The 15,955-nt window shown below is 48.2% G+C and overlaps 1 protein-coding gene and 1 long non-coding RNA gene across 5 annotated transcripts in view; both read right to left on the bottom strand.

Moving 5' to 3' along the window:
* Positions 1-8,509: 8,509 nt before the first annotated feature.
* Positions 8,510-15,955, bottom strand: part of TOM1L2 (target of myb1 like 2 membrane trafficking protein) — a 49,293-nt gene continuing 41,847 nt past the window's right edge. For all 4 annotated transcript variants that reach the window (XM_081839837.1, XM_081839838.1, XM_081839839.1 and 1 more), the window contains 2 exons: positions 11,119-11,155; positions 8,510-8,922 (listed from right to left, as the gene is read on the bottom strand). In XM_081839837.1, coding sequence (XP_081695963.1) covers positions 8,768-8,922; positions 11,119-11,155 — 192 coding nt within the window. In that variant the 3' untranslated portion in view covers positions 8,510-8,767. The remainder of the gene's footprint in view (positions 8,923-11,118; positions 11,156-15,955) is intronic.
* On the bottom strand, positions 9,621-11,111 carry LOC309329400. Its single transcript, XR_014151128.1, has 2 exons — positions 10,092-11,111; positions 9,621-10,059 (listed from the first exon to the last, which is right to left on the bottom strand). It is a non-coding gene; the product is annotated as an uncharacterized lncRNA (long non-coding RNA).

Here is a 15,955-nt window from a genome sequence, read left to right as displayed (position 1 = left end):
AGGATGCCCTTGAGTCCATCATCCAAGTCGTTGATAAAGATGTTGAATAGGACCGGGCCCAAGACAGAACCCTGTGGCACCCCACTAGTCACTCTTCTCCAGGATGAAGAGGAACCATTCAGCGTTGTCCTCCTAGATGGGCTACTTTCCCAGGTGGAATCCGCTGGAACCTGTCTTCGCACGCAGGGCAAGTCCCTAACTCACCGAGGGTTAGAGACACATCGGCTACCGTCACCTGGTTAAGATGACCAGTGGAAGCCATTCCCAGTGTGGGGCTGCTGTCGCCTGCTGACAGCTTCAGGGAGCCACAGGTGTAGATTTTATCTATATTTTGAATTTCTTTTTAGATGAATTTCTTTTTTTATTGACTTTTATAGATAACTGTAAATGCATAGTTTATGTAAAACACTGAAAAGAGCAGCTAAAATTGAGCTGTTTTGCAAGTTTCAGTGGAAACTAGCTGGTGCTATTGGAGCAGCCAAGAATGTTGCGGCAGTTCCCAAGCGCCCGCTAACCAGCTAGCTGCTGGGTGCTTGGGAAGTGCTGCACAATGGATGGGAGGACCTACCTGGCAATCACCGTATGTTATGACATCTGATAATTGACAGGTAGGTTCTCCACCCCAGCTGTAGATTGCAGGCTCCTTGGGGCAGGGGCCTACCCACACCTTCTTTGTAAAGCTGTTGTGTACACGGATGGCACTACTGCCGTCAATCGCTTTGTTCTCGCTGTGTGTGGAATTTGCAAAACCCATGTTCCTTTCCACAGTTTTCTGCTCTGTCAGAGCAAGTTTCCTCCCAAACAGAAGCTGGCACTGTATTTTACTAGAATGTTGTGGCAGACAAAAGGCCGCAGGAGGCACATGATGTGCTGGAAAGAACAGCAGTAAACAAGGCTACAAAGCCAATAGACAGAAGTCACTGGGCTGGGCAGTCACATTGCAGCTGGTCTCATGCAGACCAAGGGCATCTTCACACCATCCATTTAAAGCACTGCAGCTCCACATGGAGCAGTCCTGCTTTTTGCTAAAGAACTCTAGGAGCTGTAGTTTCTTACGGGTGCAGAGAGTTGTTAGGAGGCCCCTATTCCTCTTATGAAGGGACGCGGGTGGCGCCGTGGCCTAAAACCACAGAGCCTCTTGGACTTGCTGATCAGAAGGTCACTGGTTTGAATCACCGTGACGGGGTGAGATCCCATCGCTCGGTCCTTGCTCCTGCCAACCTAGCAGTTCGAAAGCACGTCAAAGTGCAAGGAGATAAATAGGTACTGCTCCGGCGGGAAGGTAAATGGTGTTTCCGTGCGCTGCTCTGGTTTCAGTGTTCCGTTACGCCAGAAGCGGCTTAGTCATGCTGGCCATATTACCCGGAAAAACTGTCTGCGGACAAATGCCAGCTCCCTCGGCCAGTAAAGCGAGATGAGCGCCACAACCCTAGAGTCGTCTGCAACTGAACTTAACTGTCAGGGGTCCTTTACCTTTTTTATTCCTCTTACAGAGCTACAGCTCCCAGAGTTCCCTGTGAAAAGGGTTTGTTAAACCACACTGGGAAATGTAACTATAATTGGGACATTGTGGGGGGCGCATACATTTAAAGAATTATGATACCCCCTTAAACAGCCATGGCCTTCTTCCCAAAGAATTATGGGAGCTGTAGATTCTGAAGGACGCTGAGAGTTGTTAAGAGACTCCCTATTCCCATCACGGAGCCAGTGCTTTTCTTTCTGGGGGCACTCACGGGTACACAGCACCGGCACTTCTTTTTCTAGAAGGAAAGCACAGCAAAGAAATACAATTCTCAGAGTCTCATAGGAAGAGGGACTTTTTTGCTAAACCACTCATGGGAGAAATAAATGAATAGCAGATTCTGATTCGTCTCCCAGAGTGGCTTAACAGTCAGTCCCTCTTGATAGAAAACTCTGGGAATTTTTAAAAAAATGTTAGCAGGTTTCATTCAGCTGCTTAACATCAATGAAAAGTAGGCAGCAGAGCAGGCCTTTTGCAATTTAATTGGACCTATTTTTCTGTACCTCCTACGTTAAGTAACACTCCTGTTGGCAATACTCCTACCTTCATTCCAATGAGAATTATTTTGAGTGCTTTGAAGCGGCAGGGGAGAAATGACCTGGAACCTGGTTGTACGAGAAGGTGCCTGATTATCTTCTCCTTCCACTACCTCCACCGCCCTGTTTCTTAGCATAAACCTCTCCCCCCCCCCACCCGCCCTGCAAGTTTAGCCAGTCATGAAAAACTAAACCAAAACTAGCATCCTGGCCCAATTCAGGGTGGGTGCATGGATTTAATTTTATATAGGAAAAAAGTATTTTGGACTTTTTAGTTTAAAGACACTTATCTGGAAGGGGAAGGATGTCATGGTAAGAGGGTTATAAATTTTCGCGTAGTGTGGAAGAGGTATGGAAGAGGATTTTTTCTCACTCTACCCCCCCCCCCATGTTTTTAAAACTGTCATCCAGTAAATACTGCTGGTATTTAGGAACACAATCATGGGGGGGGGGGGGAGCTTGCCATAAACATCTGGTTTACCAATGGGAGAAAAGAACAGCGAGCTACATGAATCTTTGGTCTGTTCCATCGAACTCCTTTTTATGTTCAAAGCAAATGGTCTCCAGCTTGTGGGTTGAGAACTACTTGTGGGTCACACAGCCTGATCCAAAATAGGTTGCAACAGGAGCACTGCCACCATGCAAATATGCAGCAGGAGATTAAGAATTCGGTCCCCCAAAGCATGTTGGGGTTTAAAAGCGGGTCCTGGGTCTGAAAAGGTTAAAGATACCTGTTCAAAGCTCTAGGTGATTGAGATCCTTTTGCCTTAAAACCCACAAAATCCTGGGATGCGACTGGGCAATACATTCAGTCCATCACCACACGGCCAACATTCACGTCTAGTCGTTATCGCTGTACAGGTTTGCACTAACGGTATTTTATTGGAGTATTTCACATGCAAGAATGAAAGGAGAAAAAAAATGTACAGAGACCGACGGACAGACAAGAGTTAAGTGACAGCAGGTTAATTAATACATCCTGATGCAAAAACCGTTTAGCAGGTTTTCGCTCACACAAAGAACACCATCACTAAAAAGGAAAGAGAGAGAGAGAAAGAGAGAGAGAAGCCAGGATAGTTTTAAAGGCATTTAAAGAATTAATTTTTACATAGCTGTCTTTACATTTTTAAAAAACAATTAATTCCCTTTCCCTGCCCACCAACCTTCTCCCCCAAACAAACAAAACAAACAAATATTTTCAGTAAATAAATATTATCCACTTTTAATCTGGACATGCCCAGAGCTTTTTAAAAAATATACAGATGGAGACACTATGACACAGGTTACGGTGGGGTGATGCTATTGCAACAGTTAGCAGACGTGGGGGGGGGCCTCATACTAATTTTCTCGGAGGGCAGAGGAACCCCACTGAATAAGGATGTTCTGTAGAAGCATTTGCTTGCTATAGAGAAATAAGGGCAGGAAACAGAGTGTGGGGTTATATGAGGAACCAGGACCACAAAAGGCCAGGATTGGTGTTTTGTTTGTTTTAAAATCCAAATAGTTAGCAGGTTCAGTCACTGCATGCCTAAGGTTCAAAAGGACTGTACAGAAGATTTGGAAATTTCTAAACAAGCCACTTCCTGTGAGATTATAAAAGGGTGTTGTGGGATCACAAATTCAGGTGTGGTCCGCACTTCTGTAGGTATCAAAGCAGGGTGGAGGTTAAAAGGAGGCCAAGTGCTCACGCCAGATGCTGGAAAATTAAAAGGGCCCAATTCTCGACTGCTATCCTGCAGCTGCCATTCATCCAAGGCCGCCCTGTGTTGATGCTTCTATGGCTGCAGCTATTAACTTTAAAGTCAGCATTTAACACCAGAGGGTTGAGCAAAGAATTGGGTCCATATTTTCTCCATGCCTTCTGTGCTCTCCTGAAAGGTCATGAGACCATGTTAAGTTTGCTTTCCAGGCTAAGCCTGCAAAGCCTGCTCAAATAAACACCCAAGTTCCTCACTTCTGTTTAAGAATCGGGAACCTGTGGCAACGTCAGGCGTTGCCGGGACTCCCAACAGCCTCAGCCAGCATGGCCAATGGTCAAGGTTGATGGGAGTTGTGGTTTAGTGGCAAGCTCACCTATCCACACGAGACATTTTAAACTGGATTGAGACCGCTTCAAACTACAAAAATCATCGTTTATGATCTGCACCCCCCTCCTGCAGAAAAAGAGCCCTGGGAACTGTTGCGTTGGGAGAGTGCCATGAATTGTGCTAAATGCATCTCATCTCTTTGCAGACAGGCATTTCCCAGAGATCATTTGGGCAGGAGACACAAAAACAGAGTCAAAGGTTTAAAGTTTGTGGGGTCAATAGGCCATTCATCAGGGGGATCCCATGCCCTGCACTAGTTGTCCTTATCCTGGCAGTAAGTACCAGTAGGGGGTGCTTTCGCCTCTCTTTGATGCTCACACCGACTGAATCAGACTTTCCCTAGTTTTAGATGACAACTCCCATCAGCCCCAGCCGGTTGGGGGCAATGTAGTTTGAAACATCTGGAAGGTACCAGGTTGGAAAATGCTAAACCGAACGAAGGTTTGATGTACGCTAGACTGCCAGAAATGAGCGCTGAGAAAGCTCTGGTGTTCTTTTGTCTGTGCAGGGGGAAAGTGCAATGAAAAGGTTTAAAATATCCCCATCGCCTGTGCTGGGGACACTTTCTTCACTGATCTGCCAGCCACCACCCAGAGGAAGGGCTGGCAGCCAACTAGTACCCCGGCAACCTTCTTTTACAAAGGAAAAAGTGCTTCCCCATCCCTGGACCCCTCTTGTTCCTCCTCTGCCTGTCCTCACAGGACAGGGATGGGGAGTGACAGGAAAAGGCAGGCCCAGCTTCTCCTGCTGTAACGGTAATGCCAACGGGACAGCTGTCTTCTTATCCAGATTACCAAGATGCAGCACCTACAGAGAGCCATTGTGCTAGCACAACCAGTTCCGGGCTGTGGACAGCAGGCTTGAGGTCTGGGCCAACAGAAGCTGGTAGCGAATGCTCCAGGGAGGCAGGTCTCCGACTAGGGAATGGGAAAGAAGGTGGCTTCTTGCTATGGCTGGAAGCCTCCTTGCCCACGTTTCATTCTTTCCCCATTCTTCCTGGAAGCTGGAAGATTTCACTGTCTCCCCCAAAGGCTATGGTCCCATCCACACTATTAGTTTAAAGCACAGCCGTTCCACTTTAAACAGTCATGGTTTCCCCCGAAGAATCCTGGGAACTGAGGTTTGTTAAGGGTGCTGAGAGATGTTATGAGACCCCTGATCTCCTCACAAAGCTGCAATTCCTGTTTGGTTGAACAATCCTTCCTTCTTCCCAGGGAACTCTGGGAATCATAGCTCTGTAAGAATAGGCGTCTCCTCTCAGCACCCTGGACAAACTACACTTCCCAGATTTTTTGAGGGAAGCCATGACTGTTTAAAGTGATATAATACGGCTTTAAATGTATAATGCAGATGGGGACAGAGAGACAGATGCTGGAGGCCAGTCTTTGGAAACTTTGTGTGCTCCAGATGTTTTGGACTAAAACTTCCATCAGACTCAGCTGGGTGGTGGGAGTTGCAGTAGAAAACATCTGGAAGGAACCAGGATGGCGACAACCGCACAGCTGTATGGCCAGGACAACGGCCAAATGGTCACTTTCCATTTCTAAGATGCTTTGTTATAATTTAAAGGTTCTTTCTCCTGCCCGGCACGCATGTGGTTATTTAACAATTTCTTCATAGCCTAAGAATTCGTAACAGGTTTTGCTATTGCACCAGTCTTATACAGATTTGAATTCTACACATAACACTTTAAAAAAAGGGGGGGGTTGGTGGTACAGAAGGAACATGCTATGCACCTCCTCACACATGGAATATATTTTAAACGGAAACAATTTGTTTTCTTTGTTCTGACACCTCAGAACACAGAGGTGTTAATAAAGATACTGTAGGAGATGCGTTTCTTAAAAAAAAAAAAAAAAGGAACAGGTGAAGGGAGGTAACAATTAAGGTCCCAATCCAGCAGGGATTTCTCTCGTACAAGTTCCCGCTCACTTCAGTGGAGATGATGCCAAGAAACTTCCTACAGGATCAGGCCAAAAATAAATATCCGAAGCCTAAATGATGGGCCTCATTAGTGTTTGAGCAAGGATCCCAACAATAATTTAGTGTCATTTAGTGATTCCTAACACAGATAAGGGATTTATTTTTTAAATGGATAGTCCCACATTCTCGTGGATTATGCCACCTGGGGTCAAGAGTCTTCCCTCACTTTTGGCCTCTAATACAATAGACAGCCCCTTCTCTCTTCCTTGCTCTGGACAGCAAGGAAGTAAAACTGAGGGCAGAAAGGCCTGTGGAAATAAGGACAAAGGGATGAAATATATTTAAATTTCAACTTCCCAGTTTGGGCGTCACAAGGAAGCAATGGGAGGTCATTGGGATATGAGACGCTAGGGAAACTCCCCAAAAAGCTCTGGCAGGTGTTCGGTGAGTGTTGCAGACCAACCTGGTGCCCCTCCAGATGTTCTGGGAGCTGCAGTCCAAAACATCTGGAAGGCACCAGGTTGTGGGAAGACTGTGCTAGGACATAGCTAGAAACCTAAGTTCACATGCTCCAAGGGCATCTAGTTGCAGGCGAAAGAGCTGGGTCGTCGTGGGAACATCCTAGGGTTCTTGAGCCAAGGGACCTTCCTCCTGCAGCAGGAACTGCCCCTGTTGGAGAGCATCTAGGCAGGGTGGAAGCAAAAATGTCCGCATCTCTCTGACACTAATAAGTCATTTCATTTCTCACCAAGCCTAGACTGGATGAGATTCTTCTCCACTTTGCCAAAACAGCCGGCAATGGCTGCCTGCTTTTCTTCTCCTTGCAACAAATCCACCTCTAAAAGGATCTCAACGCTGCTGGAACAGGGCTGGGGAACCTGTAGTCCTTTGAGCGGTTGCTGGGAATCCAACTGCCGTAAGCCCCAGCCCTCACAGTCAATGATCAGGGATAATGGGAGCTCTAGTTCACTCACACTGGGAGGGTCCCAGGCTCCCCAATGCTGAGCTACTGCAAAGCAATGGAATGGACACAACTGGTTTCTACTCTGGGTGACATGCTAGAGACAGAGCCCTGTGCTAGAGACCTGGTCCTCCTTCTTAAAGTAGCCAGAAAGCCAGATCACAGCGTTAGAAGGTCAACATGAAACACACACACAGGTTACCCAAACATTCTTGCTTGGGAGTAGTGCCACAATATCCACACAGGCAGGTAGAGAAACCACCATTCAACCGGACTAGACATGGGGCCAGACAACGCATCGAACAGCCACGTCCAAAACAGGGCTTCGGGTTGCATGAGCTTTTAAAAGCATACGTCACCCAAAGTTACCAGTCGTATGGAGGCCCAGGAAGTGGCAGTCGTGCTGGACCAGCAAAGCAACAGCAAGCAAGATCATCTCCTATACTAAAAGGATCAATTCTGCCTTCTCTAACTCCACTTGGAAGGAAGGCCAGAGAACTCCACTTGTTGGAAGGCCAGAGAAGCCAAATACAAGTACCCTGTCGAGAATTTGGCACAGCCTGGAAATCCTGACAGCAACTTCATGGGTGCTAGCGGAGGCAGAGGGGCACGCAGACAAGACGGGAAAAGCCATCACTTAGAACGCAGCAGCCGGGTGCCAACAACGGTCGTCATTCCAGACTATGCACCACACTATCTCTTGCTTCTCATTGAAGCTTCTCCATTCGAAATTTAAAGTGCAGCTTCCTTGCAATGCACACAGCAGCCCAGCTGTGGCCGGATCGCACTCCCAGGATTCTCAGTGACACCTCTGTGGCAAGGACAGAGGAACTATTCTAAACCCCTTTCCACGTGCGTCTCACATACACCCATGCAAAGCAGGCCTTTGGTATGTGTGTGCCAGGAGCACACCTGGCAAACACGGACACTACTTTAAAGACTGCCCATTTTGGGGGAGGGGGCTTCTTCTCCCTTGTAGAGACAGTGTACCCGCTAAGAAACACGGCCTACCTATCAGAGCCAGGTCACAATCCTCACTGCAGTTGACCACCTTAGGGCAGAAAGCCAAACAATATCCCACGAAAAAGATCCACAACCTAGCTGGGGAGGGGGAACAGGCAATGCATGGCGCCAAATTCTGGGACTGGAGCAAGACGATAAATTTCTTTTGTGTTCAACCTATGGGAAGGCTACGCCGGTTCTTGAGAAACAGGCACCTAAACACACTTCACCGCTATCAGAGATGCACCAAGCATGTTGCACTTTGGACTGGCTTATGGGAGAAAGAAGGTTTTGGCTTAAATCAAAGACAAGGACCTGCCCTCTACACAACTCTGTTCTGGATCTGCCAGGAATGTGGGGAGGTGAGAGGAGAAAGAATTCATGCATTATTATTATTATTATTATTATTATTATTATTAAAAAAGAGAGAGGGTCTTGGTATTGACCTGGGTGGGTGGGTGGGTGGGTGGGTGGGTGGGTGGGTGGGTGCGAGAGAGAAGGAGCTTAGCAAGTGGGCAAGGACAGCCACAGAAGTGACAAGGCTGGATGTAAATACTCTGTGAAATGTTAGCTTATTCGGGCTGGATCGCTTCCAAGAGGTACAAGAGGCCATCTATGGAACCCAGGAGGGGCAAAGGGAGCTCGTCGCTAGCCGGAGAGCACGAGGAGGCCGCTGGAGTGCGCGGTTGCCTTCCTCCACACACGCACACGAGGAAGAAGAGCCGAGGAAGGAGCGTCACAGGGCAAAGAGGGCATCTTCAGAGCGCTCCGGCTTCTTTTTGCTTGGGGGGTTTGCCGTCGTCGGTGGCGTGGGCTCCTCCTGAGGTGGGGAGGGCAGGTTGGGGATCCTTTCAGCAGCTTTGGCGCGCTCCTCTAGGAATTTGTCAAACTCTGCAAGATTTTAAAACATAATAAAGAGTTTATGTTGCTATTTAGGGCTAAAGGAACTTTGACACAAGCTATGGCACGAGGATGGCTGCGGGGGCTATGCAGCTCTGCAAAACTGCCCCCCTTGCAAAAGGGCCTCCTGCGGCAGAGGCCCTAAAACAGAAATGGAGAACCTCAGGCCTTGGGGGGGGCAAAGGATCTCTATCTGGCCCTCAGGACTCTCCCCGACCTCCCAAGCCTCAGCCATGTTTCCTTGAATTCAGATTATGCTTCCTGCTTGCCTGAATGGAGGATAGAATGGGGTGTGCATGTATGTATGAAATGAATCTACTGGGAAAAGGTAACTTTGACATTCTTTGCTCTACCCACTTTTACCTCTGCTACCCATGCACACCACTGCTGTCACCCAGAAGGGGATGTGGCCCTCAGGCCGCCCCAAAGCATCCCTGGCCAACCTGGTGCTCTCCAGATGTTCTGCACTACAGCTTCCATCAGTCCCAGCCAGCACAGCACGATGGGAGTGTTAAATTTCCAATGCCTGTGAGCACTTTCTGAAGTCCTTTCGCATGCTACTAGGACCAGTCTCTTCAACTCTGAACGTCTTCAGTGATGCACAACTTAGCAGAGTAGTGCAGTTTTTCCTAGGCAATGATCGAGACTGCTCAGTCGGGACGACGATCAGCAACAAAGCTGATGACTAGTAACTTGATTTTGCAGTTTATTATATACGGCAGCAAACTCACAAGCTATATACAAGTTACTATATACAGACATGAACGTCATCACTCTCCAAGCACTCCAGAATACTCCTAACTAGCCAAACAATGGCATAGGTCATGCTGCCTATATGAGAGACCTCAGCCAATCACTGAGCTGTTACTCCAGGCAAATTTCTCCCATGCTCTGTCTCCCTAGCCTGTAGTCTAAACACTAATTGCTCACTTGCCAAGCTGCACGTGGACTATGAACTCCAACAGGGAGTTGCTAGTCCAAAATACCTGGAGGGCACCAGTGTAGCCAAGGATACCTAAAAATTGTGGGGTGTGATCCACTGTTCCCTTGTCAGAAATCAGAGCCCATTGGCTCTCTGCAAGAAGGGTTTGATTGAACTCCAAGGGATAATTGCCCTGATAATGGCTCCTAGGAAAAACTGCTTGTGCACACAAACAAACACAAAACAGTATGCTCTTATGCATCCTAGTCTGTGTGTTCTCTGCCTCAAATAAAATTCTGCCCCCAACTTGTTGGCATCCACCTGTCTCAAGAGACAATGAAGTGCACATCTGGGGGTGAAGTCAAACTGCAGAAGAATCACGGCGCCTGCTGTGGCTGCAGAGACCAGTAACTCGTATCTGCTGGTTCCCGCGTTGTTTTTGCTGTGCCAGCAGCACCAAAGTGACCTCTCCAGGGCACAGGGGCCTGGGCTGCTGATGTGGTCCTCTTGGCCTTGCTGATGTGGTCCAAAGGAAAGCAGAGCAGTACATCTGGCTGCAGGAGTTAATGGAAGAAGGCATACAAGATGCCATTCAACTGCCTTAGGGACTCCACTCCCTAATTGTGTAGGGTTTACTCCTTAGCCTTTTCTTCTCCTGAAGATATCTTCCAAGGCAGTAAGCATGGATTTTTTCCCTTGGGGTTTCTCACGAATGAGTATAGCCGCAAGGCAGCGGAGGCATAGGATCAAAGTTTTCCTTCTCCTAGACAGGCTTCCTTCCCAGGCTGACGAGCCCCATCTGCCCCCAAAGCTGAATACTGCAGAAAGCTGAATACTGCAGAAAGTATTAAATGTCTCCCATTTTGCATAACTTTTAGGGAGCGGCAAGGAAATATGCAGGTATCTCACATGGCCACGTTGTTTTGGAGAACAGGAAACTGTTCGCTCTCTGCACTTTTCAGAAACCATTTAAGACATATTTGTCCCGACAAGTTTTCCCAGCTGAATCAATTGACCTCTGCCATGGATGTCAACTTTGTATTTGTTTTTTAAAAAATAATGCTTATTTTTCATTCTGTTATACAATGTTTCTTAAAACAACTAAGAAGTATTTGTTCTTTTAAAGACCATCCTGCCTGCCACATTCTGAACTTTTTTCCTGCACTCCCAAGGTATCACAACACACAGAGTCCTGCAGGTGGCTTTGTGCCTTGCAAGAATTTTACTTGAGTGTGTGTGTGTGTGTCCCATGCTTGCTTGTTTACCTTCACTCGTCACTCCTTCTTCCAGTTCGTCTCCTTTCTGCAGTTGGAATGAAAGCGGGGGTGGGGAAGAGAAAAGAAGTATCAGAACATGCTCAGAAAGTCCCTGCGTAGCTCATACCTCTAAGGTGCTTCCAGCACTGGAACGGAGCAATCAAAATAACCAGGTGCACCATTAAAGTCAGTTGATGGCATGTACACAGCTAGTGTGATGTACACACCTTAAAACTAGACCAACCAATATTCCTTCTCTGAAAGGAACAAGTACAATTGTGCCACGGGCAGTGGCTGTCTCCACTATGTTGTCCTTTCCATCAGAGAAGGAGGAGAACAGGCCTTTTCCAACTCAAGTCAGGGTCACATCAAAACAGGGACCCCAAATAACCATTTTTCTTACACCTCCACTAAAAAGGGGGCCATGGATGGACTACTACAGGAATGCAACCAAGTTCTTTGTCACACGGGCAAGCCAAGAAGTCGCTAAGAAACGTTTGCTGGAAAGGTGACTCCCCAACCCAACCCAGCTCGAGGTCTGGAATAAAAATCAATTATAGGAAAAATGATTGGATGTAAAAAGTTGGAACAGAATCCACATTGCATCCCCTGAGCAGTAGGTTGAAAACCTTCATGCACAAAACGGCAAGCAGTTTCACAAGCAAAATCAAAGGCTGGAGCAGCCATAGGTCTTCTGTCCTCTTTTGCATTTATCAGGCATGCAATCTGCAGGGAGAGCCCTCCTGATCATACTGTGGTCTAATAAAGTTTGGTTTTCCCATTTTCTGGAACAAGCTTCCTATGTAGATTAGGCAATCCTCAGTGATGGGATGCTTTTGCAGACAGCTAAAGACCTTGATGTTTGCCCTGGAATCTCCTGACTGCTGACACTGAGGATTTTGCTTTATTTGTTGTTGTTTTATACAGCTACTGTGTTTGCTGTAATTATGTGTAATGACTATTTGGATGGCTTAATTGTTGTTATTTATTGATTTGTTTTCATGTAAAGATTGTGCACTGCTTTATAAACGAAAAGCGGTATAGAAGGGGTTTAAAAAATAATTAAGTTCTTCTCATTTATTTTTTAAAGCTGCATCTTCATTTGCTGCATTCCGCTACCCCAAAGGAGACTGTTCCAGGTATCTGGGTGAGGGGGAGAGGGAGGTATCATAGGGTCCGTCCACACCTCGGCTTAATGTGGCTTATGAATCCCTGGTTCCTCTTTTAATTTCCCCTTGTCCATGTGGTGTTCTCCCAACTACTGCTGTCCCAAACTTTCTCCTCCCTCAGCTTGGAGATTCCCGAGGCTTTGAACATCCAAACAGGAAAGCTACATCTTGAGGGCTGGCTCAAGACATTTGCTGCCGGAGCTGAGGGACAGGATGGTGCCCTCCCACAAGGAACATACAGGAGCCACTTGGCCTGGCAGTTGAATCTTACTCCAGTGCTGATGAAAGAATAGTGTCTTCCATGGCACTTGAGGGCAACAGGCTAGCCTAGAAGTGAACAGGGCAGCTGATGCAGCTGCCTCACCCTGTCTCACCGTAGGGCCGGCCCTGCATGATCATTTGGATCAAGAGCACAGTGGACCTACTGCCTGGTGGCGTCTCAGCAGCAGCCAGGGCAGTCCCACCTCCAGCTCCAGCATTTCGGCCCATGTGCAAAAACTCGGGCGCACCTCCCTCCCTGCCTTTCTTTGGCCAGCTCGGGACTCTACATTCAGAGCAACCACTGCTAGTAGTAACAATTCAATGGCAAAAAGCCTTAATGAAATATTACAAATAAATTTAAAAAACACACATAGAAAGCCGTTGCTTTGCCCTCTAGATGTTCTGGGTGACAACTCCCATCATCCCTGACTATTGGCTATGGCAGCTGGGGCTGAAGGTAGTTGTAGCCCAAAACATCTGGGAGGGACCACATTTTGCTCTGTTTCTTTTTCAAAATCAGTCTCCATATGCAGATATGCCACCCACCAAACACACACTCAAATTAGAGAGCCATTCCACGAATTAAACAGGTGGGTAGGGGAGGTTAAGCAGATTCTGGGATGTACCACTTGACGGGGGGGGGGGTGGTGCATGAGCAAGAGAGGTAAACTAGTAGGTTTGGAAGAGGGCTAAGTTAAAATCCCTCCCCTCCCTGATTTTGGGCTACTTTACTTATTTGAGGGATGAATAAATATGATCCCAGCACACACCTCTGACTTTCCTCCCCTACCTCAGCCTATGGCCTCACGCTGCATCTCTTGGACCTGGCCTATGCATGCAGCAGAATGGACTGCATAGCATGTCAGGCAAAGAAACATGATAGCTGAATGCCCCTCAAAGAGAAGCAAAACAAAAACTCAAGTAGAAACTAGCGCACCACAGAGAAAGGCTGCAGCCTAGCCCTCTCCCTCTTGGGATAGGCTAGCTCCTTATAAGGTGGGTATTTTGGCTGCTTTTGGGGTCTTCCTTCCCTCCCACCCCAGCACAGGAGAGGCTATTGATGCTCATGGCTCTTCACCTTTAGAGATGCAGTCCCTTCTACCGTTTCATTCATGGGGATGGTCTGGTCTACTTACATTGCAGAATCAAGTGGAAATAAGATTCTAGTATATCTGAAGGAGCGTCTCCACCCCCATCGTTCTGCCCGGACGCTGAGGTCCAGCGCCGAGGGCCTTCTGGTGGCTCCCTCACTGTGAGAAGCCAAGTTACAGGGAACCAGGCAAAGGGCCTTCTCAGTAGTGGCACCCGCCCTGTGGAACGCCCTCCCACCAGATGTCAAAGAGAAAAACAACTACCAGACTTTTAGAAGACATCTGAAGGCAGCCCTGTTTAGAGAAGCTTTTAATGTTTGATGCATTACTGTATTTTAATATTTTGTTGGAAGCTGCCCAGAGTGACTGGGGAGGCCCGGCCAGATGGGCAGGTAAGTAAGTAAGTAAGTAAGTAAGTAAGTAAGTAAATAAATAAATAAATAAATAAAATTATTATTATTATTATTATTATAGTAGGAGGGAGTGTTCATGTGTAAATATGCACCTGCAGTTCCCTGCAGGATTGGGGAAAAAACAACGCAAGCTGGAGTGCTCCTGTTTAGAATGAAAGCCAGCCATGCCCTTTTCCAAAACACTCCATTCCACGTCCTCCCCCTCTGCCTGCTTTCCCCTTCGCCTCCCCATCAGCAGCCAGCCATCATTCCTGTGTTCTATCCAAATACTTAGCATAAACCCATGGAAATTAATGAACCTGTTAGTAGAGTCCAATATTTTCAGCGGGTCTACTCTGAGTAGGGCTAGCAATGGTACTAATGGGTCTACCTGCATCCTGCCTCCTTAGGTACCGTATTTTTCGCCCCATAGGACGCACTTTTTCCCCTCCAAAAATGAAGGGGAAATGTGTGTGCGTCCTATGGGGCGAATGCAGGCTTTTGCTGAAGCCTGGAGAGCGAGAGGCATCAGTGCGCACCAACCCCTCTCGCTCTCCAGGCTTCAGGAAGCTATCCGCAAGCCTTGCAAGCCCGGTGGGAGTTGCCGCAGGCTCACAAGGCTTGCGGGCAGCAGCCTGCAGCCCCGGCGAGTGTCCACAAGCCTTGCGCGCCCGGCGGGAGGTACTGCCGAGCGCGCGAGGCTTGGGGCGGCAGCCTGCTGCCCGAAGCACGCGGAGCCCTCCGGAGGGCTCCCCGTGCTTCGGGCGAGCGTCCGCAAGCCTCGCGCGCCCGGTGGGAGGTCCTGCCGGGCACGCGAGGCTTGGGGCGGCAGCCTGCCGCCCGAAGCACGCGGAGCCCTCCGGAGGGCTCCTCGTGCTTCGGGCGAGTGTCCGCAAGCCTTGCGCGCCTGGCAGGAGGTCCCGCCGGGGGCGCGAGGCTTGGGGCGGCAGCCGCGGCTGGGGGGGGGAATAATTTTTTTTTATTCATTTCCCCCCCAAAAAAACGCAAGCTCCGGGGACAGCTGGGAGGCGCAGCGCGTCTTCCTGCTGTCCCCGGACCTGGTCTGAAGGCGGGCGGCGGGGAGAAGAGCGCTTCTCACCGCTGCCGGCCCCACAAGTGCCTGGGGGGGAAATAATTTTTTTTCCCTTTATTTCCCCCCCAAAAAACTTGGTGCGTCCTATGGGCTGGTGCGTCTTACGGGGCGAAAAATACGGTATTTCCCCTTGATTCTCTCCCCGCCCCAGCCCATATTTCTACAAATCTTTAGGTTCCCCAAGCTTGCTAACGCCTCCGTCTTGTATGTGGATAAAGCCTTGAGGAGGGGCACTTGAAGAACTCTCTCTCTCTCTCTCTCTCTCTCTGTGTGTGTGTGTGTGTGTGTGTGTGTATGTAAAGAATGCTATGTTCTAGGTAGAAAAACAGCACATCAGGAACTGGGCTGGCTGAGCTACAACTGTGTGTGTGAGAGAGATACGCAAATGTTTGAGGGAAGCATTCAACAGTAGCATTCCCTCACAATCTGAGGGCGTGTCCATACCTGGCTTAATGTGGACTGTGAACTGCTAATTTAATTCCTCCTCTGCCATGTGGGCATTCTCTTCCAACTACTGCTGTCTCACCGAGTTTCTCCTCCCTAAATCTTGAGATTCCCCTATGCTATGAAAACAGAAATTGGGAGAGCTACATCAATTTAAGGAGAAGTGTGGGGCAGCGGCAGTTGGAGGAGAATGCCTGCACAGATGAGGAGGAATTAAAGGAGGCACCAGGGGTTCACAAGCCACATGAAGCTGAGGTGTGGATGGCATACCCTCCAATATTTCTCCCTTGAAAACAGGGACATCCTATTCCATAATAATAATAAGAATTTTATTATTTATACCCCCTCCAAACACATCAATCTGACAGGGTTGCACCAGCCACTCTAGGTAGCTTC

The sequence above is a fragment of the Podarcis erhardii genome (genome assembly GCF_964252035.2).
Source record: "Podarcis erhardii genome assembly, chromosome: 14".
Classification (NCBI taxonomy): Eukaryota; Metazoa; Chordata; class Lepidosauria; order Squamata; family Lacertidae; genus Podarcis; species Podarcis erhardii.
This window is presented reverse-complemented; position numbering and strand designations above follow the sequence as displayed.